The sequence below is a fragment of the Haemaphysalis longicornis genome, unplaced genomic scaffold (genome assembly GCF_048455015.1).
Source record: "Haemaphysalis longicornis isolate Haplotype H1 unplaced genomic scaffold, Haemaphysalis longicornis Haplotype H1 scaffold_2, whole genome shotgun sequence".
Taxonomy (NCBI): Eukaryota; Metazoa; Arthropoda; class Arachnida; order Ixodida; family Ixodidae; genus Haemaphysalis; species Haemaphysalis longicornis.
The window spans coordinates 83,415,598-83,439,212 of record NW_027526295.1 but is presented as its reverse complement, the minus strand read 5'-3'; the positions used below and the strand labels follow the sequence as shown (position 1 = coordinate 83,439,212).

Sequence of the window (23,615 nt, the reverse complement as noted above, 5' to 3'; positions counted from 1 at the left end):
CGCACGCCAGCCAACGGAGCAAGACAACCCCCGGCTAATAAATGCATTCGCATTTAAAAATAAATTAGCTGTACTTAGGGGTCTTATGATAGTCGATTTTCGCACGTATTCCTATGGGACTTCGGCCAGAACGCAGTCCTCGGACTGCCCGAGGACCGTCCAAAACTCGTAAATCCAGGAGGCCCATAGTTTATCAAAATAATAAACTTATCCTTAAACGAAACCTAAACCTAACCGAACCACGTTACGCTATGATTAAACTGAACTCTATGTTTCAGCTAAAGTTTTTTCATCCTTTTTCTGAGCTTTGACATTACACCGTCCAAACCGAGCCCAAGGATTCTTTGCTGTGCTATGCCGTGCCGGGGCTCTGTACGACAAACCGCTACCCCTCCTCCCATTTCTAAGGGGTGGAATAGCCTTCATTTTTTTCAATTGCCTAATAATAAAAAAAAACACTTGCGTATTTGTCGGGCACCACCGCCACGGCTGCTTTAGATGGCAGCCGCCGCCCTGAGCATGTAGGAAGTCACTATTGCATTCGCCATAAAACTCTAGGGTAAAGTACCGTTTGGAAGGAAGGAAAGGGCCATGTTGTCGCATACGCCTTCTCCATTTTCCTCGTGCCTACATCCAAGCTTCCTGCGCATGATATACCCTGCAGTCTACCCTTCAAATATATGGCCAGTATGCGGCCGAGAAAAAAGGTATACTCTATCACGCCACATTGACTCTGTCCCAAAACTAAGACGGTGCCCGCGAACGCCAGTCCCACGCCTGAACTGGGGGAAGCTCTGTTATCCAGCCAGTATTTCAAGATCGACGTAGACTGGTCGAGAGTACCCGGGAGATAATAACAGGTACAGGGGCACTGAATTGAAGGCTGCCCTCACTTCGAAAGAAGGAAAAATATTTTTTTTTGAACAGAAAGTTTTCTTCCTCCTTTCACACTTCCTGGTCTTCGTTCAGCCAGACAACGCGCACTCTCGAAAGGGACAGTTCGAAACTGAGATTAAATGAACAAAACCTCTCAATTGCATTCCATCCTCCGTCTAGTGTCCCCGAAGAACTATAGCCTCCGAACGATGGTGATTGGGAGCATCAAACGTTATTTTCTATGGGTCAATCGGACATCCCTGTACCGCCAGTGAATACCTGGGCTTGCAAAACTAACAGCTGTTGTGCAGAGCCTTGGGAAGTGTTTTGAAGTGTGTGTGAGCGAGCGTGCGAGTGCGTGCTTGTGTGTGTGCGTGCGCATGCGTGCGTGTATGCGTGTGCGCTGTGCGTGTCCGTGCATGCGTGTGTGTGTGTGTGTGTGTGTGTGTGTGTGTGTGTGTGTGTGTGTGTGTGTGTGTGTGTGTGTGTGTGTGTGTGTGTGTGTGTGTGTGTGTGTGTGTGTGTGTGTGTGTGTGAGAGAGAGAGAGAGAGAGAGAGAGAGAGATCAGGTCAATCGACAACTTCGAGGACGACGACAATGACGATACTTATTATGACAGAGCGCGCTTGTTTTTGTCACAGAGATCGGCCCTGCCTTTGCTGAGTGAATGTTGAATGCTGAATGTTGAATGCCAAAATTTGAGAGAACTCTGTATGGTTGGGTCAAACTTGCGGAAGAGGCAAATACTCCAACCAAGGGCGTTGGTGGATTTGCCCCTTGGTGGAACGCCCTTGGTTGTTCAATTTGCCTCTTCCTCTAACTGAGCCTTGATTGAAACGCCAATTATTTTGTGTAATATATCCTTATCCACATCAAACAGCCTACATGATGTTTTCAGGATATTATTTTAGGTTAATATTACCAGGTTATAATATATCAGGGTATTTTATACTGGTTCGTCAAAAGAGTGGCCTCCGTGTGGCCCTCCAAATGCACTTGCAAGCGCCGCCACGCATGATACAGCGGATATAAGGAATAAAATTAAGGGAAAGATACCGTTTACTCTTTGTTACGTAGAGAGAGTGCCAAACTCTAGCGCTAGTAACGTCTCAGCAACAAGTCCGAATAAGAATTACATAACGACTGGACTTGGTAGATTGGTCGTGTGACCTGGAAAAATGACTGTCGCATTGAGCGGCATGCTCAGAATTACTCCAGCCAGTTTATGTTTGTACCCGCCGCGGTGGCTCAGTGGCTAAGGCGTTGCGCTGCTGAGCACGAGGTCGCGGGTTCGATTCCCGGCCGCGGCGGCCGCTTTTCTGATGGAGGCGAAAAGCAAAAACGCCCGTGTGTACGAGATTTCGGCGCACGTTAAAGATCCCCAGGTGGTCAAAATTAATCCGGAGCCCTCCACTACGGCGCGCCTCATCGCCTGCGTTGCGTCGGCGCGTTAAACCCTAAAATCAATCAGTTTATGTTTGTTTCAAATGCATGACTTTTCAAATGTAATAAAACCAGGAGGAACTTATCCCCCCTATTTTTTCACAACAAGGAGAGGGGCCCACGCCCCCTCCTCTTCCCTCGACCACTCCCCACCCGAAACCCCTGCATTTGTGGGCCAGCCTGTGTTCCTCAAGTCTTTGTTCAAATATTAGTGGTACGATTTAGAGTAGAGCGCTGGAGTAGGTAATAGTAGGCAAAAACTTGGGGCACGTATACGTGCGAAATGTACCGCATAAGGGCGTGTAACTGCTTACGTCACCGTGTATCGCAGCCGTAACTTATATGCTGGAAGGTAAGTGTGTTGGCAGTGCGTAACAATCCAAATTTAAGATACGATTTCGCAACAGAAATTCCCGATGCGTAACAACACGAGCGGCCAACATTACTTTGGAAGTTGGCGCACTCGAAACGTTTGATGAAACGATACTCACGCCAGCGGAACCACAGCACTATTAAGAAAATCTTACATAACTTGTGCTTGTGCACGAACAGGGAATCGTATTCTCAGCCCGGAAAATCCAGCGTGAATCACCATCTGGCCCTGCCGATGCATTATGCTATGGCGTAGGCCTTTGATGCGATGGTGGAGTGCGGTACACAGGGTTTCGCCTTGGGCTAAGAGTGGGACGAATAAAAGTAAGAGGGAGCACGTGAATGAAATAAAGAAAAAACAAAACCAAGAAAAGCAAAGCCGCAAGGGTAAATTACAATGCAATTCAAAATAGACAACAATAACTGGGAAAGACAACGTCTGAAGAAGGAATGAATGGCAAATAAAAAAAACTAACGATCCTTCGTGTGACTCAACGGTGGTTTAAACGCTGAAGTTTCTCGTCAGGAATTCCTTCGCTGTCGATTAGGTTATATGGGTTCACAGAGTTTTGGTGACGGGACGGACGCGCGCCGTGAGACCGAGAAAGCTTCGCTTTAAATTCAAATACTTTGACCGTGTCGTAAGGGCGCATTGGTGTAGACGTCGTCTCAATAACCCAAGGGAGCCGGGTTAGATTCTCACCACTGCAACATTTTTTTTTTTTGTTGGGGCGCTTGATATGACTTCACTTATTATCATCATCATCGTCGTCATTTTCGTCATCGTCGTCGTCTTGTGAAACCAATTGTGCAAAGTTGGCTTTTCTGCAGTGCGCTCTGGGGCGACGGGAATGCCCTAACTAGGACATATTGAGCCTCACTTTACCAGAGGCATTAATGCCATACGAGGCACTTCCGCGATAAGAGTGCGGAGGACGGGGGTGGGGAGCGAAGAGCGGTAAATTTTTACCCCTCACCTCTGGGCAACGCCGCCGAACAAGAGCGAAAACAACAATTCGCTTATCATTATCATCGTTTTGTGAAAATTATTAGTGAATGCGGCCCAGCCCATATTCATTCAGTTCAATTTAGTTTCTCTTCCAGAATATCTAGGTGGATTTTGGGGCAAATAGCTTTCAAAGGCAGCTTGGCGCATTGTCTGCCTTATTTCCTTTCCATGATTTCGATCATTACTGATAATGTGCCTACTTGTTCCAGTACCAACGTTGCCCGATTAATTTTTTCTTCAGCGCCAGCGTTGCGCGCAGTTATTTCGTCTGCTTCATTTAGTAGCGAATCATCAGTATTCAAAGATACTTCGCTGTTGGTGCACTTCCAGCATGCGACCCATCGTAGCTTCCTATACTAGTTTCAACGGCTCCTGCACATACGAGCCTGTAACGGCAAACAACTTACGCTCGCCATTCCACCGGCTGACGTGGCTGCCGCCTTGCAAGCATATACTATTTTACGGTTGCAGGAAAAGCCCGATGTGATCGACAAGCTCGCCGACGACTACGTGGCCTCGGTCAGGGTTGACGAGCGCCTCGTGAAGAGGCCGCAGAATGGCAGGCCGTGGGATGTCGCTCGACCAACTGCAGGTGAGTGCCATGGCCGCACGGCTAGCGTGGCCACTTCAGTGCTGGTACGTCGACGCTTGGCTGGAGCGAGTTTAGTTTTTCCCCCTTTTTGTTGTTTTGCTTAGGGGAAACACGGAATAAATAAAGGAATTCGTGCGGCGAACGAGGAATGCGGTGTCATGGGCGCGCGGCTAGATACCAGCACATTTTGAACGGTCCTCGCGCAGCCTCGCTAGTACGCACGCCTTCAGACAGTACTCTTCCTCAGGCTTTAGCGTTGAAGTAGGGCACTGTGCATCACAGTAGAACAAGAATCGCAGTGTTTTTAGTGCCATTTGACGACGCTCCAGCTTAGCACTGGAGCCGCCATGGCTAGAGTGTCTTGCGACGGCATTCGCATTTTTAAGACTATCTCACAGATTGCAGACCGTCTGCCCTTGTGGTGCAGAGGCTCCATTGTAGCTTCCTGTTACCAAGGGGGGTGTTTCGAGTACGGCTCTGGCCTCCTTCGTTTTTTTTTTCATTTCTTGCATCTCAATCGTAAATTAAAATCAACTGCCCGTCTTTCTAACGACAACTATGGGAAAACGCGAAACTTCAGTCGTTGATTTTGTCGTTTGATCGTTTGCTTGGCCGGATATAGCGATGGTTCGCGGGTTTGACGTGGGTAGGCAGACTATAGCTTGGCGATTTCCCATCGTTGTCGTTAAAAGTAAGGGTAGTGGATTTGTTTGAAGTAAGGTGAGAGAATGAAGACACGTTCCTTACGTCTGACATTGTAGACTTTGCTTGGATACCTTAGGATCGAGCAGCTTTATTTAAACTGTATTGCCTTGTGATCACTGTGGTAGACACTCAGAGATTCTGCCATCGTGACTCAACACTCTGTTTGCAAGCGTGAAATCTATGCAGGAATGGTTGTGTGGTGGGTCGTAGTGGGGCCTTTAAACAGTATTCGTCTGGCGCGAAGCTCCCCATCCATTTGTCCGATTGCTTGGTCACGTCCACGTTGAAGTGTCCGCAGAGCAGGAGCGCAGCCTCTTCTTTCGGTAGCTGTAGTGTCTACATTACCTCTACTAGGAATCTCTGAGCGTCGCTGTGGGAGAATTCGGAGCTGCCGAAGCTCATTATCCCGCTTGCGAAAGCCAGCATTTTCTCGCCGTCGCTTGGCCTCTATCATTTTGGCGAGACGAAGCTGCAGATCCTCCCGACGAGGACGGGCGTGCTTGCGTGCTTTTTTGCGGTGGCGTTGTTTAAAGGCAGCCTGCTCCTCTTCTGAACGAACCACACGTGGTCTACACATTACGGTAGCCAATACCACACTGCAAGTATGCGCTACTCTGGAGGTACGCACCTCTTTGGTTGCGATTGGCCAACAAAAGAGTATCACCAGAAAGCTTAGCGTTCAACCATCGCCATGCTTGAACTCAGCGAACAAACAACAAACTCAGCGGCCTAAGCGTCGTGTTTTCCCATCGGTGTAGTGAAACCGAGGGGTAGTTGATTTTTTTTCTTTCACTTTACCAACGATCGTTCATCATCACCGTCAGAGAAAGTTAGCTTTCCTGCAGGGCGTAGTGGCGTACAACAACGTCAGTGAGAGCAATAAAGCTTCGCTTTAATAATTATCGTGGCTTAGGTTAATTTTCGGTGTTTTAAATGATTGCTTTCTGTCAGGTTTAGATAGGTTACGTTAGGTTACGTTGCGTTTGGAAGAACGAAGTAGAGCCAGACGCGGGATTTTTTTTACATCCCGGTGGACGTCGCTTCAAGGGCGTGCTTACAGCACAGTCGGAAAGCACTCTAGACGCAGCTCCAAAAATCGATCCGGGTCCTGTCTTGTTCACAGGCGTACGCAAGAATGATTTTCAGTTTAGATACCACGACGGTACGTCTTTGGTACACCTTGCACATCTACGGATTCACTTTGAACGTTTCCGGTACTCTTACGACCAATTATTAGATGTAGCCCGCTGTTCCACCTCCGTGGAATATATGGGTTTGTCGAGGATTCTGTCGTTAACGAGCTGAATTCGAGCCTTAGTAATGTACACAATGTTGATCCAAGTAGCGTATTTTGTAATTGTGCAAATGGTCTCTTAGATTGCTTCTCCCCGCTGTTTCGTCAGTGCAGGGGTTCGCTACCATGTAGGTCGCTGCAGGCGCGGGGCGCAGCCTATCACCGCCTCCAGTTGGGTTCTGCACCGCGAGGGATGGGCCGGGGTTGTACCGACACTGGAACGAAAACGTTGCCGATGGAGCCACCTCAGGTCCGCACGCCAACATATACGTGCATTAGAAAACGAATGGGCTGGGTTATTGCTAACAGATAGGGAAAATATTGTCTTGTCAATACGACGACCATAGCCACACAAGCGTTTTTTTTTACCACGACCCACGCGACAAAGAGATAGGGGGTGCGCGCACCTGTGCCCGCTCGCTAGCTATGCTCAGCTACCATTCATGCACACGGTGAATTGATTGATTGATTGATTGATTGATTGATTGATTGATTGATTGATTGATTGATTGATTGATTGATTGATTGATTGATTGATTGATTGATTGTAGGGTTTAACGCGCCGACGCAACGGAGGCGATGAGGCGCGCCGTAGTGGAGGGCTCCGGATTAATTTTGACCACCTGGGGATCTTTAACGTGCGCCGAAATCTCGTACACACGGGCGTTTTTGCTTTTCGGCTTCATCAGAAAAGCGGCCGCCGCGGCCGGAAATCGAACACGATAAATTCACCCTAAGAAAGGTCTGCGGCACGCGTGATTATACCGCAGACATGACGTCATTCGGGGATTGAGTCGAAGTGCACTGTAAAAATTTAAAAAATAGCTCGAAGCTAGAGAGCACCGGAAAGGATCCCGGCTTGCTTTTGGTACCTGTTAAAAAAAGGGAACTTGACGGTGTGAGCGTACCTGTTTTTGGTTTAACTGCGCGCTGTCCGCGTGGTTCTTCAGAAAACCTTGTATAGTCCTTTAAAGGTCAATGTTTTCCAGTTGTGGCCTACTTAAAAGCCAATACGAACCCCCTCCCCCCATCATTAGAGGGTACAAACATCTTGCGTAAAACCATGCTTTCTGAACCATATCACTTTATACACTACGTGATGAACGGTTTTTTTGAGCCTCATTACCTGTCACATCGCTGTGTCTATATTCACAGAGTTGGGGTGGCTAATTGGACACCCCAATTGGACCATTGGCCCATTGGCCATTGCATCATTGGGTGAATCACAACTTGTCCTATATCTACTTAGGCCAAGTTGTGACCCCAGATCCCAACCATGAGGCAGAGATAATTAGAAGGATCAGAATGGGGTGGGGTGCATATGGCAGACATTCTCAGATAATGAAAAGCAGCCTACCATTGTCGCTAAAGAAGAAAGTGTATGACAGTTGCATCTTACCGGTACTCACCTACGGGGCAGAAACTTGGAGTCTCACTAAGAGGGTTCAACTTAAATTGAGAACGACTCAGCGGGCAATGGAGCGGAAAATGATAGGTGTAACAGCAAGGGACAAGAAGAGAGCGGAGTGGGTCAGGGAGCAAACTGGTGTTAAAGACATATTAGTAGAAATTAAGAAGAAGAAATGGACGTGGGCAGGGCATGTAATGCGAAGGCAAGATAAACGCTGGTCATTAAGGGTAACAGAGTGGATCCCTAGAGAAGGCAAGCGTTGCAGGGGGCGGCAGAAAGTTAGATGGACTGATGAGATCAAGAAGTTGCGGGGATAAATTGGTCGCAGTAAGCACAGGACCGGGATACTTTAAGATTAATGGGAGAGGCCATTGCCCTGCAGTGGGCGTAGACAGGCTGGTGATGATGATGATTGGACACAAAATAGCTTGCTGAGCTTTTTCTTTCCAAACAAATCCCGCGAACACAACCGTCCTCCCCTCTCCTCCTCCGCTCCCCTCCCCGGCTGATATTGTTGCTGTCCGCGATATGCGCGTTTCTTCAAGCATTAGCTAGGCGGCGACTTACATTGCATAATGAGGGGAAGTTTGATATTTGATACGCATGCCTTGTATTTTCTATACACACGCCATCTTTTGGGGAAGCGCCTTACAATCCCGGAGGTTTTACCGGGCGCCGCAAGGTGGCGCTATGAAAGTTTGCGGTCACGGTCAACGCTGCCGACTTTTCTGCCCTACAGGGCCTTTTAACGCGCGGATACTTTGAAAAGATGTTGGGCATGACGTCTTGTTTCCCATGCTCATATGGCGGCTTTTCTACGGGCCCGAACGCAGCTGGAGGAGCGGGTGGACGCCGTTGCGGACCGGGCCGTTCGGTGAGGGCGCCGAGCGTGGAAGAGTACGTGGTGCCGCCGAACGCCGACCGCCTCCCCGTGGATCTGCTTCCCGGCACGGTGGTGAAGAAGCCGGCCGAGAAGCTGGTCCAGCTGATCGCCCAGGCGATCCACGAGAGTCCGTGCCAGGTGCTTCGCGTCAGCCACGTCTACATGGCCCTGCAGTAAGTTGACGGAGCAGTAGTGCGCTGCGGTGAAGGGAAGATTGTTCGCACAAATTTAAGGTTTTAGAATTACCGGCGTGCTGTTGGTTTTAATGAGTTTTGTAACAACGATTAGGCCGGACTGTATAAGTGGGTGGGATCGGGAGGGCTGCGGAGCCAGCACTGTCAGGGCATTAAGAAGGGACAATCATAGGGAAATGTATTATTTCATTCATATTGGGGCAACTTATATCATGAAACAGCTGAAAAATACCCCAATTTGATGTGTTGTATATGGTTTAAGTTACTATCAAAAATTACAGGTGGAAGTCCTCTCCGGTCATGGTGTCTACATGCGGAGCAGTTCATCGATTTGGGATATTAACTCGCTGGTGCGTCACACTCATCGACAGATAAGGACACCTAAATAGGCCTTGCGTGAAATAAATGGCGTATTTCAATCGATTGGAAGAAATTCGTATGCGCGCGGTGGCAGTAGGAAGAGTGTGTTCGCGCGTTTGGGGGTTAGTAGTGCATTCCTTACAAAGGTAGCTGATCATATTCGAAATCACTTGGAGTCGAGTAAGCCAGAAAGACGTTTAAAGGGACACTGAAGTGAATTTGTCAAGCTCCCGTTTTTGCTTGCACTGTGTAGACTGGCTCAAATTAACACACTATTCATCGTTTATCCGGTTGACAAACCGGTAATTATTTTACAAAGCGCGAAAGAAGAAAAAACTACTATGCGCGGTTTGCGGCGGCCGCACCAACTAAAGGCTGTGACGTCAGGAGGGGGGGGGGGGCACCGTGATTGGACGATGCCCAAGGTTAGCAATCAAAAGTTTCGGTTTCGGTTTTGGTTCTGTAAAACAACATGCTTGACATCTGATGTCGTTGTTGGATGGGCATTCTCGATTTATCAATTATCGCCGTACCGCGCTTCTGCCATGTTGTCGGCTGTCAAATGTCTAAGATAAACCTCCCAGGGCGGCTTGGAATCGTAGAAATCACTAGACGAGGCCTACGCAGTGGATGAACGCCCTCCGCGTCACCGCAGACTCTCAAATGCCATGCGCTTTTCCCGCATATTCGGAGCTTGCCTCACTCATGTATGTTCGCACCAGGCCAAGGGTGTGCTGATTCAGGCCTGGGCCCACTGCCCGCAAGCAGTCGGTTGTGGCAACAGCACGCCAACGAGAACTCGCTAGCGCGTCATTGTCAGTATGCGCGCGTTCTGCGATCTCGCTCGTGGAGCAGTGAACGTTACTGCCCAAAAATGGTGAATTCAGTTCAGAAAACATCGGCCGCATACGAAAAAATCAACGTACAAAAAAAAAATAATGTACCCTCGGGGATTCGAACTTGCGACTTTCAAAACAACTTCCAGCGCCTCAGACCGCTAGGCCACGAGCCGGGGCTGGCAGGTTTGGATATATAAGGTTTATAATGTATGACCAGTTTACACTGTCGGGAACCGCGGGGTCGCAGCGCAGCGCAAGAGAGAAAGTACCAGCGTGGCAGGCTTTCGGAATCGAACTGCCCGTGCCGTGCTGGCGCACCAAGCACCCGCCGCTCGTCTCTTTATTCTCGTCTTTTCTAGCCGGCGCCAAGGCGCCAGCTAAGAGCGCCAACCAGATGGGCGCTACAGGGCCCCCCGCCCAGACGGAATGTCGAACGTGACGCGACGGCGGGGGTGGCGGGCGTTGGTTTTGGGGGCGAGCGGTGGAGTGTTTAGGCCTGCGATGTCTGCGCGGAGTTCGTTGGGTGGCGTCTCGAGGTAGGCCGGTTTGAGGCGGTCCAACGAGACGACTTCTTCGCGGCCATTCAAGAGGATGGTGGCGGACTTGTGGGTCTTGTTAAGGACACGGTACGGCCCATCGTAGGAGGGGGTAAGAGGCGCCTTTACGGCGTCCCGCCTGAGGAAAACGTGTGTCGAAGACGCCAGGTCGGGATGCACAAAGATGCGGTGGTCTGAAGACCGAGGTGGGACCGGTCGCAGGTGCTGCATGCAGTCCTGCAGGCATTGGAGGTACTCAAGCGGCTGGGGCGAGGAGGCCGTAGGGACGAACAAATCGCCAGGAAGCCGCAGGGGTGCGCCGTAGACAAGTTCAGCAGTTGAACAGCCGAGGTCGCGACGAAGGACGGCACGCAGGCCAAGAAGCACTACAGGCAGGTGATCAACCCAGTGCTCTCTATCCAAGCGCGCAGTGAGAGCACTTTTTAGCTGGCGATGGAGCCGCTCAACGATGCCGTTGGCACAGGGATGGTATGCTGTGGTGCGGCAGTGTTTAGTGCCAAGCAAGCGGCTGAGGGAAGTGAACAGGGTGCATTCAAACTGCCTGCCTCGATCCGTGGTAACAATGCCGGGGCAGCCGAAACGGCAAACCCATGTCGAAACGAAGGCTTTCGCGACCGTTTCTGCCGTGATGTCCGGAATTGGTACGGCTTCGGGCCAACGGGTGAAGCGGTCAATTATTGTGAGAATGTACCGGCAGTCACGGGAGGGAGGAAATGGTCCGACCAAATCAAGATGGACGTGGTCAAAGCGACAGCTAGGTGGCAAAAAAGGCTGCGTTGGGGTCTTCGTGTGGCGGGTCACCTTGGCTGTCTGACAAGCGAGGCACGAACGGGCCCACTGGCGGACATCAGCGTTGATGCTCGGCCAGACGTACCGCTGTGTGATGAGGCGCTGCGTGGCTCGGATGCTGGGGTGGCAGATGTCGTGGAGCGAGTGAAACACAGCACGACGAAAGGCAGCCGGAACGAAGGGTCGAGGCGCCGCCGCTGACATGTCACACCACAGTGAGCCAGGCACGAACGGATGAGGCACAAGTTGTAGACGAAGGGAACCCGGGTGGTCCCGCAGTGCTTGCAGCTCAGGGTCTTGAATCTGCGCCTGAGCTAGGCGTTCCCAGTCCACAGCAGATGCAGCTCTGCCGATGGAGGTAATGCGTGAAAGCGCGTCAGCCGCCTCGTTGTCGGTGCCTTTGATGTGCCGAATGTCCGTCGTGAATTCCGATGTATAAGCGAGCTGACGGAGTTCCCGTGCAACGTACTTGGAGGAGTTCGTACGGAAAACGTACGCCAGAGGCTTATGGTCCGTAAGAACGTGAAAGGACTGGCCCTCCAAAAAGTGCCGGAAGTGCTGGATGGTGGCGTAAATGGCGAGCAGCTCACGACCAAAAACGCTGTAGCGCGTCTCGGCAGGTTGGAGCTTCCGAGAGAAGAAACCCAGCGGGTGCCACTCGGAGTCGATTCTCTGCTGGAGAACAGCGCCTATTGCAACGCTGGATGCATCTACCATGATGCGAGTGGGCGCGTCGGTTCTCGGGTGGATGAGAAGCACCGAGTCGGCGACGGCTTGTTTAGCAGCGTTGAAAGCGGCTTGAGCTTCGGGAGACCAGGAAATCGCGGATGAGGAGCTCTTGGTTGTGCGAAGAAGCTCAGTCAGTGGATGCAGAAGCTCGGCGCAGTGGGGTATAAAGCGTCGCGAGAAATTCACCAGGCCCAGGAATTCACGAAGCTGGCGGAGGCTGGTAGGTTCAGGGAAGTCCTTCACGGCTTGAACGTGAGAGGGTAAAGGACGTATTCCCTGCGCCGAGATGTGATGGCCCAGGAACTCGAGCTCGGACGTCCCGAAGACGCATTTCTGGGCGTTGACAACCAGGCCAAATTGTTGAAGGCGTTCAAAGAGTTCTCGGAGGTGACGCTCGTGATCTTGTGGAGTAGGACTCGCGACTAGGATGTCGTCGATGTACGCAAATACAGCCGGAAGGCCGCGCGTCACCTCGGCAATGAACCTTTGAAATGTTTGAGCTGCGTTGCGTAGCCCAAAGGGCATGCGCACATACTCAAACAAGCCGAAGGGTGTAGTGATGGCCGTCTTCGGGATATCGGCAGGCTCGACGGGGATTTGGTGATACGCTTTGACAAGGTCCACTTTGCTAAAGATTGTGCACCCTTCCAAGTGGCTTGTGAAATCCTGGATGTGGGGTAGGGGATAGCTGTCGTGGACAGTCTGAGCGTTGAGCGCTCGGTAATCACCGCACGGACGCCAGTCTCCACTTTTCTTAGGAACCATATGCAGTGGAGACGCGTGGTTGCTGGACGATGGGCGGATAATACCGAGTTCCAGCATGTGCTCGAATTCACGTTTAGCAGTCGCCAGACGCTCACCGAAGAGGCGGCGCGGCCGAGCTGCGACTGGTGGACCACGCGTGACGATGTGGTGGGTAACGCTATGCTTGGGCGGCTGCTTTAAGTTGCAGGGTCTCGTGACCTCAGGGAAGTCTTCGAGGATTCTTGCGTACGGACATGAGGGAAGCAGCGTGCGGATGCCAGTTGGAGCGACAGTAGACAATATGCCCAGGATGGAAAGGCGCGTCTTGCTGTCAATCAGGCGATGGTGACGCATGCTGACATCTAGGTCAAAGTGGGTGAGGAAATCGGAACCGAGGATGGGCTGATTGACGTCGGCTACTACGAAGACCCACCGGAAGGCGCGTCGCAAACCAAGGTCGAGGGTGAGGGACCGCAGACCATACGTGGCGATAGAGGTAGAGTTCGCTGCACGAAGTGTAGGTCCAGGTGACTTAGAAGTACGCTCATCCTTGGTGGCCGGTAGTACACTGACTTCAGCACCCGTGTCTACCAGGAAGCGCAAACCAGAAATGCGATCCATGACCAGGAAAAGGCGGCCAGGTTGTAAGGCGAGGTCACTTGCCGCCATTAGTGATCTCGCGGCGCGTTTCCCGACCAGCTGCATGGGGAAGTGCAGTGACGGGCGCGGTGCTGGAAAGTGCGATGGTACCAGCAGATAGCCGAGCTTCGAGGGCTGCGCGAACAAGAACCACCCGGGGAAGACGAACGGCGGCTAGGACGTGGGGAGGAGCCGCATCGGCGATCAGAGGACGTCCGAAGCGCTTCAATGGAAGCGGCGAGTTGATCGATCCGAGTCTCTAAGCGGGAAACGGCCGATGACTCTGCTGTCGAAGCGAGGGGGGTGACTGAGGGAGAAGTCGCGTCGTGAACTTTATCAGCAAGCTCGGCGGCGCGGTCGAGGGTCAAGTCCCCTGCAGCAGCTAAAACGATGCGAGTGGACTGTGGCAAGCGCTGCAGAAAGAGTTCTTTTAAAAGTGCACCGTTGGAGTCCACGTTGCTCGCGCCCACAAGCTGTCGCATGGTGTTGAGCAGCTGGGAAGGGCGGCGATCTCCAAGCTCTTCGTGGGTGAGCAGGTGCCGCAGGCGCGCGCTCTCAGACGCCGTGGTTCGGTCCAGAATACTCTGCTTGAGCCGCTGGTACGGAGTATCGTTCAAAGGTGCACCGATGACGTCTGCCACTTCATCAGCCACCTCCGGAGGCAGGTTGCAAAGCAAGTGGCGAAACCGAGTAGTCTCCGAGGTGACGCGGTGCAGATCGAAGACGGCTTCGACCTGGGCGAACCAGACGTGTGGGTTCTTGCGCACGAAGGTGGGCAGACGGAGCTGTATGACTGCGACGTCCGGCGGCCGCGAGGAAACGTCAGGCAAAAGAGGGCCCGAGGGCGCGAGGTTGCTGGGGTCGGTCATGTTTTAGTCCGGAGTCACCACTGTCGGGAACCGCGGGGTCGCAGCGCAGCGCAAGAGAGAAAGTACCAGCGTGGCAGGCTTTCGGAATCGAACTGCCCGTGCCGTGCTGGCGCACCAAGCACGCGCCGCTCGTCTCTTTATTCTCGTCTTTTCTAGCCGGCGCCAAGGCGCCAGCTAAGAGCGCCAACCAGAGGGTGCTACAACACTTTTATTTATTTTAAGCATTTTAAGTACTTTATGTTACTATTTGTTGTATATCACTCCTGCAGTAAGTGTCCCCCAAACTTCCACAATATCTCACGTCTAGCAATTGCATTTCTTTGACGGAAAAGCGTTCGCAGATGTGCGGTCGTGCTGCTGACCGCTGTGCTTGTTTACCCAGCGCAAAAAGTGCTTCCTGCTCCCTAGTTTTGCCCTGTACGGTAAAAGTTTCAGGTGATTTTATTTTCTTAGTACCTATATTGACTTCGCTGACTCTTCTCCCGCCTTCAATTGGCCTTAGATTTTCCTACTAGCGTAAAGTCAGCGAAGCGTCGCATGTGCATTTGTGCAGCGCTTGTGTGGAGTGACCCGGACTCTGAGTTTGACAAAGTGTACAAACTAACAAAGTAAGGAAAGGCACATTCTTTCATTCACAAAGGTGTTATGGCTTAGTTTCCATTGAGCGAGCGAATAGCGACGACCCGTCGGCGGCCGGCGGACGAAACGCTCGGCCGACTGACTCGATCGGTAGGTCGGCTGGTCGGCGAACCGTGCAGTAGCGCAGCCATTTTCCAGCTCATCTCCTGCTGACGTCACACGAAAACGCCACAGAAAATGGGCGAGAGTAAAGAGAGGAGGACAGCATTTTCGAATTAATTTTTCTACTAAATAAATTCGCGTAAACGTGGCCAGAGTGGTCGAAACAATGCCTACGGACTCCGAACTACAATGTGCGCTAGTAATCCCGCAATGTTTACAAATCACTTCAGTGTCCCTTTAAGACGAGGATGAGGGGGGTTAGGAATACTTATAATTATAGTGCTTCATTGCCTCTCAACTAAGCTTACAATGCGCTCAGCAACGCCTCAGCTGTGGGCAAATTTCACTGCAAAAGGCATTTTGCCAACCAGGAATCCTCTCACCCTTCAGGTGCGATGTGCCTTGTTATGCCTTGACTATTCCGAACGGTTCCAGTGAACGAAAATCATTCCATGCGAAGTGTCTGCTAAGACGTGAGAGATGCAGATTGGAGCGTGGGCCTGCAATTTGCTCCGCTGTCCGGTTGATCAGCTCATCCTGCGGCAACACAGCGCAGATGAGAAAACGTTTGGTTCATACCTGCCGTGTACTCAGCGCTGCTGTTCAGTTTTGCGGATGATGTGGTTTACCGGGCTCCGGCTAATCTATTTGCCGTCGCCAGCCACTTTGGCAACACGACGCTTTCTATTCTAGGTGTTGAATTCGAGAGGAGCTGTTTAATGCCAATCATGGAAACATATAAGATAGGTGCGTAACGGCGTCGTGGACGTGCAAGCCAAACTAGAGGAAGTAAGACTGGGATCCTCACGTTTAAAATTTTGGCACCGCGCTCTCGTAGAATGTACACACCAGCGTCTATACTCTGCAACGCTTAAAGAATGCTTGAACTGTGCTGTTACTACTCAGTCGGATGGCCGAGTGTGCTGTGCTTCAGTAGGTGTAGCAGCAGCCTGTGGTCAAATACTGGCACAGCGTGGGGTTGCGGAACTGCTGCACACACTAGCTTGGGAATTCGCCAGCAACTATAGATGCCGTTAGGTCTACCGATGCCACTGCAGGCATTTATGAGAGCTTTGGAGGTATATTTAGGCTTTGGTTTACCCATCAGTTGTAGGTTTTCGAGGAACTTTTGTGGGTCACCCCTCGTGTTTTCTTCTGAAATTTGTTTGCACGCCTCACACAGCCACTGCTCGAGAAACAAATTATCTATCCCCCCCCCCCCCCCCACTCCGGGCTTTTGAAGCCCATAAATGGAACTGTCGGATCTGTAACGGTGATGGCTTTAGGTTGCGTGGTGTACGGCCAACGAAAGGCAACGAGCACCTAACAATAAAAGTATTCTATCACACTAGTGTGAGGTATAGCCACTATATAAGGGAATTAAATTGAACGTTAATGGATAGGATGACAGGTTTATAGGGCGAGGATGAATATGCGTGTTATTACACGATGTAAATATTTGACATCTGTTACTAACTCAAAACCACGCTTAATAAAAATCATGGGGTCACCACCTGAGAAGTGTGATAGTGGATTTTGTTGTCTGTGTAGTTGTGGAAAGTGCTTGCGTCGTGTTGTGTTGGAGTGCCTTGCGCTGAATGAGGATGTGGATTACGGGTATAGCCTCTACGCACTTGCTACACAGGGGTTTTGAAAATACTGTGAGTATATGCCGGTGTGTCTCCAAAGAGCGCCATGCCGAGAAGCGTTACGTTGTGTCGAAAGCAGACGAACAATATTAAGAGAAACTGGGTCTTTTTTCAGCTCGACACTTAGCGGAAGAAATTTGTGGTGTAGCACATTCCGCTGACCATTACTTTTGTTAACATTTTGTATAGAGCCAACTGCTGCCGTGTAAGTATAACATTCCTGGGCTTTGTAATGCGCTTTATTTTTTTATTAACGTTAGCCTCACAGTATTGCCAGATGATAGGTCCTTCAGCGTTTCACTTTCAATACAAATCGTCAGTAATTCCACTTGCTCGAAGTCTGTCCTGAATCTCTGAAAACTGGGACTGTATCTAAAAGTAGGGCCAATGAGAGCGTTTCATCCCCGAGTGCATCGATGGCGTTTTCCTAGAAACTTTCCACCTGTCGTAACGCTTGCTCTCCTCTTTGATTGCAGGATGCGCTACCCGTACTTCATGTACCTGGAAAAGAAAGCACTCAACAGCTGGAAGGTGAGTACCCCTTGGGAAACGCTTCTTCACCCCTGTCCCTAGCCCACCTGCTGGGATGGGCATGAAGCGGTTTATCTCATGACGACACGCTGAGGGGACAATTATAAATGCGGCGCGGGGAACATTCGCAGTCGCATTAACGCTATGCCATTGAAGCTAGGCGCCAAGGATTTCGTATCGGATTATGCAACTTCAATGGTTGAATTCTTTGTGTGAGATGATGATCTTGATATAGTGCACTGTGTTCATCTGGTATTACAATTTAGATGTTATAATGTTTTGACTTCATCTGAAACGTTGTGAATTCCTTTATTAACGACTGGTGTACTTAGCAAAGTACACTTACAAGTCTTAATTTGTTTTATACCTGTCATGAATTTGCAATAATGAAGAGATAGGCATCTGTGTGGTTTTATGCGCGCCGTTTTTATTGTGTCAATCACGTGCATGGCTTTCTGTTACCTTGGAGATGATACATTTGTATACTTCATATGCGTTTTTTTTTTCAGGTATAGATTACTAAATTTGCTCCGTGTTATTCACGTCAAAAAGTCTACGTAATTTAGTGGAGTTGTTTTCCATGTGTACACAAATTTTCTGCCATTTCTACATGGGTACTGGGACCCCGTCAAGCTATTGCGTGAAATCTTTTTGTTCCTGTTTCCCTGAATTTATTTATGTTAAGAATGCTGAAATAAACAAACTTCTAACTTCCGGAGGGAAGCGGCTTTGTGCTTGGAAGCAGCGGGCGAGTCGGTATGCGTATATAGAAGGGCCGCGGGTAACTTCACGGTCGGGCGACTGTCCGCGCGAGGGAGACTCTAATAATTTGAGAAAAAAGGTCTAGGTAATTCATTTGTAGATATTTTTCTTCCCCTCAATAGATTTCTGTCCACGCGAAAAGCGCCGCCCGTCGCTGTTCTCGACACTTGCATCTCTTTTTTCGGAGTGGTTCTTATCGGTACAAGGTGACATAAGGCTGACAGATTAGCTCCTCGCAAATGGTGAGGGATCTTGTACGTTGGTCGCGAGTGAAAAGTTACTCATTCCAGATTTGGGTAAAAAATGACACCGCAGCTGAAACACGGCGCTTGTGCCGTGTCAGGTGACTTGTCGCGACAGATAGCGCGCGATGTTCGACACGTCCCTGCAGAACACGCACCGTTAAGTGAAGACCTCTTTTTTTTATCTTTGATTCGGACAGCGGAAAAAATGCTTCAGGAGAAACCATTGGATCGTTCTATATTAGACATGCGTAGGCGGGCTGCCCAAGCCATTGTTTGATAACGGTCCCCGAAAAGGTGTTTGGGTTCCTTTCTAGCACGTCGTACCATGTATTCTGAAAGCGTTCCGTCTTTAGGTTCCTCCCCTCTGTAAGTTTTTCATTCTGAATTGCCCTTGGAGTGGCCTCCTCGATTATACATAGCAAGTGCGGCTAGGTGGTAGCGATCTGATGGTGTTTCCTTGTCCTTTTCTGTTTTTGTTTTGTAGAAAGCTTCCTTTGTACATAAAGCTGCCTCCCTTGAAGTTCCATGAGTGATCGTCCAGTACAACATCTTTTAAATCAATATTAATCTTTGAACGCACGAGAAAACTCGGCAGAGATACCCTTTCAACATTCGAATCAGCATGACGCGTTCAGTGCTTCGTCATGCGCCTTGACCCAAACTGCTGACGTCAGGGTCTCCTGTGAATAGCCAAGGCACTGGCTACTATTGGCGCACGATACTCCGCCTTGTGTAGCGCGCCACAGTTTTTGTACTGACGTCATGCTGTTCGGTCACCAGCGACCACAACCCCTCGGGATGCGCTCGCTCCCACTAGGACGCTAAACCGAACTTTTTATGAATGAAGGAGGCATTGAAAAGGGATTTTTTGCGCCAAGTTTGATTATTTAAGCTGCCAGTTTATGATTACTGAGCTGGTAAGCACCGAAGGCAGCGAAAAAAATGTAACACGGAAATTTCCTGTCAATACGCCTTTGACGCTTGTCTCGCCTGCTTCCTTCGACCTTGCATATTTTTGGCGCTGTTAAGACGTCACGACGCGAAATTGCCAAACTTACTGCCCTTATTCAAGAAAAATATTTTGTTGAGTATTTCGAAAATTGAACGCGGCACGAGCGTAACAGGCTCACGCCAGTAAGCCCAACATGCCAAAAATATATCAGTGCGACTAATGCGCAATTTGATAACCACGCGAAATTTCATCTCTCTTATACCGCTGTTCCAACCTAGCAAAAGGACACATACTTGGTATTGCATGGCGTGCCATCAAACTTATTACTAGTTCCGTGAATACAGAACGAGATTGGGAAGACAGCTAGTGGAGAGGTCTGCGCTGGCGATTTGGAGAGAGGTGCTTTCGCAACCAGGGCACAGTTACCAAGGGGAAAATGCGGACTGCCGCTTGTCACGTGACCCTGACGACGCGCCAGTTCAATCACGCCGTCTCGACCGGCCACGTCACACGCGAGTGCGCCTTATAGAATCGAGTCTTCAGCCAGTCCAGCGCTGGAAAAAAAAAAAAAAAGAGAACGGAATGGAAACGACGGCGGCAAAATGCCGATATCAGATATCTTTAGCTGGCCGTTTTTGACGGGCCGCTCCGCTCCGCTGGCCCGCGGGGGAGCAATTGCGCATGCGTGCCGCGCTTGACACCAAGCGGCATTGCCTGCTGACGCTCCGGTTGTCCAGCACATCCGGAGCGTCTGAAACGGCGAGCAAGAACTTATTGGAGAGCAACAAAGGAAGGACAGGCAGCAGATGCCGCTGCTAAAATGCGGGGAAGTAACCACTGGGACGGTTAGAGCACTAAGCACGGTTGATAAGTTGTGCAAGGGGTGTGCTAGAAACGCTGCGTTAAAGGAGCCATGCAGACAAAATAAAAATTTGTTTTATTCGAAAGATTTCGCGTTTTGTTGTGTCCTGTACGCAAGCAAACGATGCTTTCTTCACTAAAAAATTGATCGATTTAAAATAAAATTTTGATTCTCCCGCCAAATCACGTTTTTTGTGACGTCTGCAATGATTTCATATATTCTGGTGAGCCTTGATTACCCTTAGTAAACCTATATGGCGCCACCATACCGCGGCTGGCCATTTTCTGCATTGTTTTTGAACGTATTTGCAGCAGGCTTGTTTTTGTTAAGGCAGGAAATATTCGTTTTGTGAAACATGGTGCTGGCTTGACAATTGTGGCCACGTAAGACACCGTCGCTTGCGCCAATCAGCAAGCGTCGTCTGAGACAACCCCAAAGCGCGCAGGGATGAGCAGGTAAACCAAACTAACAGTTGTACTCATAGGCGCTTCTATGCTTACGTGTACTTCGTAACTTCCACGGTCCCGCCCACCATTCTTACCGTTATAAAAAGAATGCGCCATAAATATAAGCGCAAATAGCTCGTTCGGCAACCTTGTAATTGCTCTGCCTAATTTGCGTTTGCATTCGCCGGCCTCCGCGAAGAGCAGAGATGGCTGGTATGACATATGAGGTTCTGTTGCCGGAACTGAGCTAGTGGGTCGCATGGCCATTCCCTTTTTTCCTCATTGTACAGCTTAGTTGAGCGAAGTTTGCGTTAAAAGTGGTGTCAGCGTGATTCTAACGAGGCAATCTTTTGGATGATCCAAACTTGTGTTTTGTCTGTATGGGCCCTTTAAGGACCTCTCTAGCCGCGACCAATAGTGCGCATTGGGTGGATGCTTGAGTTTGCGAGGAGGTACGCGTGCTCACGAATTTGAAACACTCAGCCGTGAATAGGCAGTAATTCTCTATAGTTGTCTCCTGCGCTTATACCGTACTTGATTTATGACAGTGCTGCGTTTTGTTACCTTTGCAGAGCTCCGTTCGCCACGCCCTGTTCCAGAAGTGGTTTACAAAGCTGCGCCCACCGCCCGCAGTATTCCATTCCGGACGGGAGAAGAGTTGCTTCTGGGGACTCAATTACAGCAACAAGTAAGACAGACCAGATCTAGGGGAAATCCCCAAGGTGTAGTAAGCTTCTCTAAGCAACAAGTAAGATCCAGTGGGTGCTATTGCCTGCGAGATAGACATGCTCCCCAGAATCAGAAGAACGGCGCCTTCGTTTTCATATGTGTATTCAGCTGCAGTTTTCCATCCAAAACTAATAATTTGTACCATCAGCATGACCGAGAAAGGTCGCTGCCCCTCGCGATATATGAGGGCTCCCATACAGTCACCAGCAAAGGCGTCCAGTATTTATTTGCTCCTCACACACCTGCCTATTTAATTAGACGGCTTACATTTATGACCAAACCTAATTCATAATAATAATATAATAATAATAATAATAATAATAATAATAATAATAATAATAATAATAATAATAATAATAATAATAATAATATTAATAATATATAAAATAATATTAATAATATAACCCTATCTGCGCACACTGCAGGGCAAAGGCCTCTCCCATGGACCTCCCATTATCCCGGTGTCCTGCGCCAATTACGACCAATTTATCCCCGCAAACTTCTTCGTGTCATCTGCCAATCTAACTTCCTGCCGCCCCCGGCTACGCTCGCCTTCCCTAAGGAAGATTATGTTGCCTTCGCATTAGTTACGGTAAATTTAAAGCGTCAATTTCACAGCAACAGCCGCTTCCCTTTTCCACAGCCTGTTGGTGGTTGAGTACAAATGCTTCGCGTGAATTTCCTCCTCTCATTTAGTATGACTTGAGTGCTGGCTAGTTCGTTCGTGACGTTCGAAGGAATAAGTTCGCGCATACGTTTGCGCTCGTCTTGTCCTCTATTCTCTTCGCCCCGCCTTTTGCGCGAACTTATTCCTTCGTATGTCTCCTCTCCTCTGCAGACCTCGCGAGTGGAGAATGCCGGGGCGTCCGAAGACACCGGTGGCCAAACCTCCGCGGCGCCGCGCCGTCCCTGCCAAGTCGAGCCCGCCATCCGACAACGAAGGGAAGCAGTGGAGTGCGCCGTCATTTGCCGTGGACAGCGTCCTGCCCGACATGCAGGGCTGGAAGACAGCCGGACCGAACCGGAACGGTCCTCGTTGTGACGCTCAGGCTCAGCCTTCGATGGCATGGGGTGGACAGGTGGGTGGGCGAGCTGCGTTGCATGCCTGGCGTAATGAGCACAACGCGCATTACGCTGGTGCGAGATCGGTTCAGTTATTGGGCATTTTTTTTCTATCTCGGCTTTTCCTCTGCGCGCAGGGACAGACCCCAGGCAGGGCTATCGACGTGCAGCGGCCGTTGCCCCCGCTGCTTGGGCCACTGAACCAGGCCTTCCACACACCGCAGCAGGAGCGTTGGCAGCCGTACTGGGCCCCGTGGTCGGATCCGGAGTTTGAGAGGCAGCAGTCGATGGCCTCCGACCTGTTCGCGGAGCCCCCTGTGATTACGCGACAGGACTGGCGTAAGCATTCGGGGCGGGCCGGGGTGTCAGCCGCACAAGTGCGCGGAGAGCAAACAGTGCGGCCACGATGCGCAACTCGTTCTCTGTGCGAGAGATTGACGTATGGCATAAAAGAACTCGTAGATGCCGGATTGCAGAGATTTCACGCCAACTTTTTGGACGCGAGAGAGAGTGGGGGATCCATGCCCTCTTCTGGAGTTGTGGGTTCTCCCAGGATGGAGCCCCGGCCTCATAGGTAATAGTTGCGTATGGTTTGACGCAATGGACATGTGCATGTATTATGCTATTTTGTCTCATTGATGTCTGTACGCGTGGGCGATCGTAAAATAAATCTGATAGTCTGCACCACTGCCGGCTCCACAGAAAATGACCTGATCATCGCCGGGAACCCTGTGTGCCACATTCGTGTTTGCTTATGGACAGTTTCGTTCCACTTACCATCGCTGCAGAGGCTGGCGCTGCATTTATTTTTCTCACTGATTAAACTGGTTGTCTATTTCCTTTTGATATCTGCCAGCGGCTTGTTTTGTACTTCATGTCAGGCCTAGGCTACAGTGAACTAGAATAGCGGCAGAAGCGGAACAGGCAAGTTGAAGCCAGAAATCCGGAAATCTGCCAATGCCTAAGCCCGGCTGAAACTCAGGTGCCGTGACTACGTGCAATCGGCCATGCGCGCAGTCACCCTCTTTCTGATGTGGCGCGTGGTACGGCCTTGCTGTACATACTTGATGCTGTACATACTTGTACAACGCTGATGATGGCGTGCACGTATGTGATGATAGTGGCGCAAAAGGCAGGTAATGATGCCACTATTACAGATTCAATCGTTAGGGGATGCGAGACTTCACTGGCCGAAATAGGAGACAAAAAGGCGTCATCGTGGTGGAGCACTGAGACAACTGCAGCAATGTTGTGACAAAATAGCTGTGAGAAAACTGGGCTGGGAGGTGAAAATACTGATGACATACAACGACTGATGCATGGTGGTGCG

The 23,615-nt window shown here is 50.2% G+C and overlaps 1 protein-coding gene across 1 annotated transcript in view; it reads left to right on the top strand.

Moving 5' to 3' along the window:
• The window catches only part of LOC144169024 (uncharacterized), a 35,751-nt gene that overhangs the window by 4,575 nt on the left and 7,561 nt on the right, over positions 1–23,615 (top strand). Inside the window, exons 3-8 of the mRNA XM_077698019.1 lie at positions 4,173–4,293; positions 8,537–8,759; positions 17,173–17,227; positions 21,067–21,182; positions 22,062–22,302; positions 22,423–22,624. Coding sequence (XP_077554145.1) covers positions 4,173–4,293; positions 8,537–8,759; positions 17,173–17,227; positions 21,067–21,182; positions 22,062–22,302; positions 22,423–22,624 — 958 coding nt within the window. The remainder of the gene's footprint in view (positions 1–4,172; positions 4,294–8,536; positions 8,760–17,172; positions 17,228–21,066; positions 21,183–22,061; positions 22,303–22,422; positions 22,625–23,615) is intronic.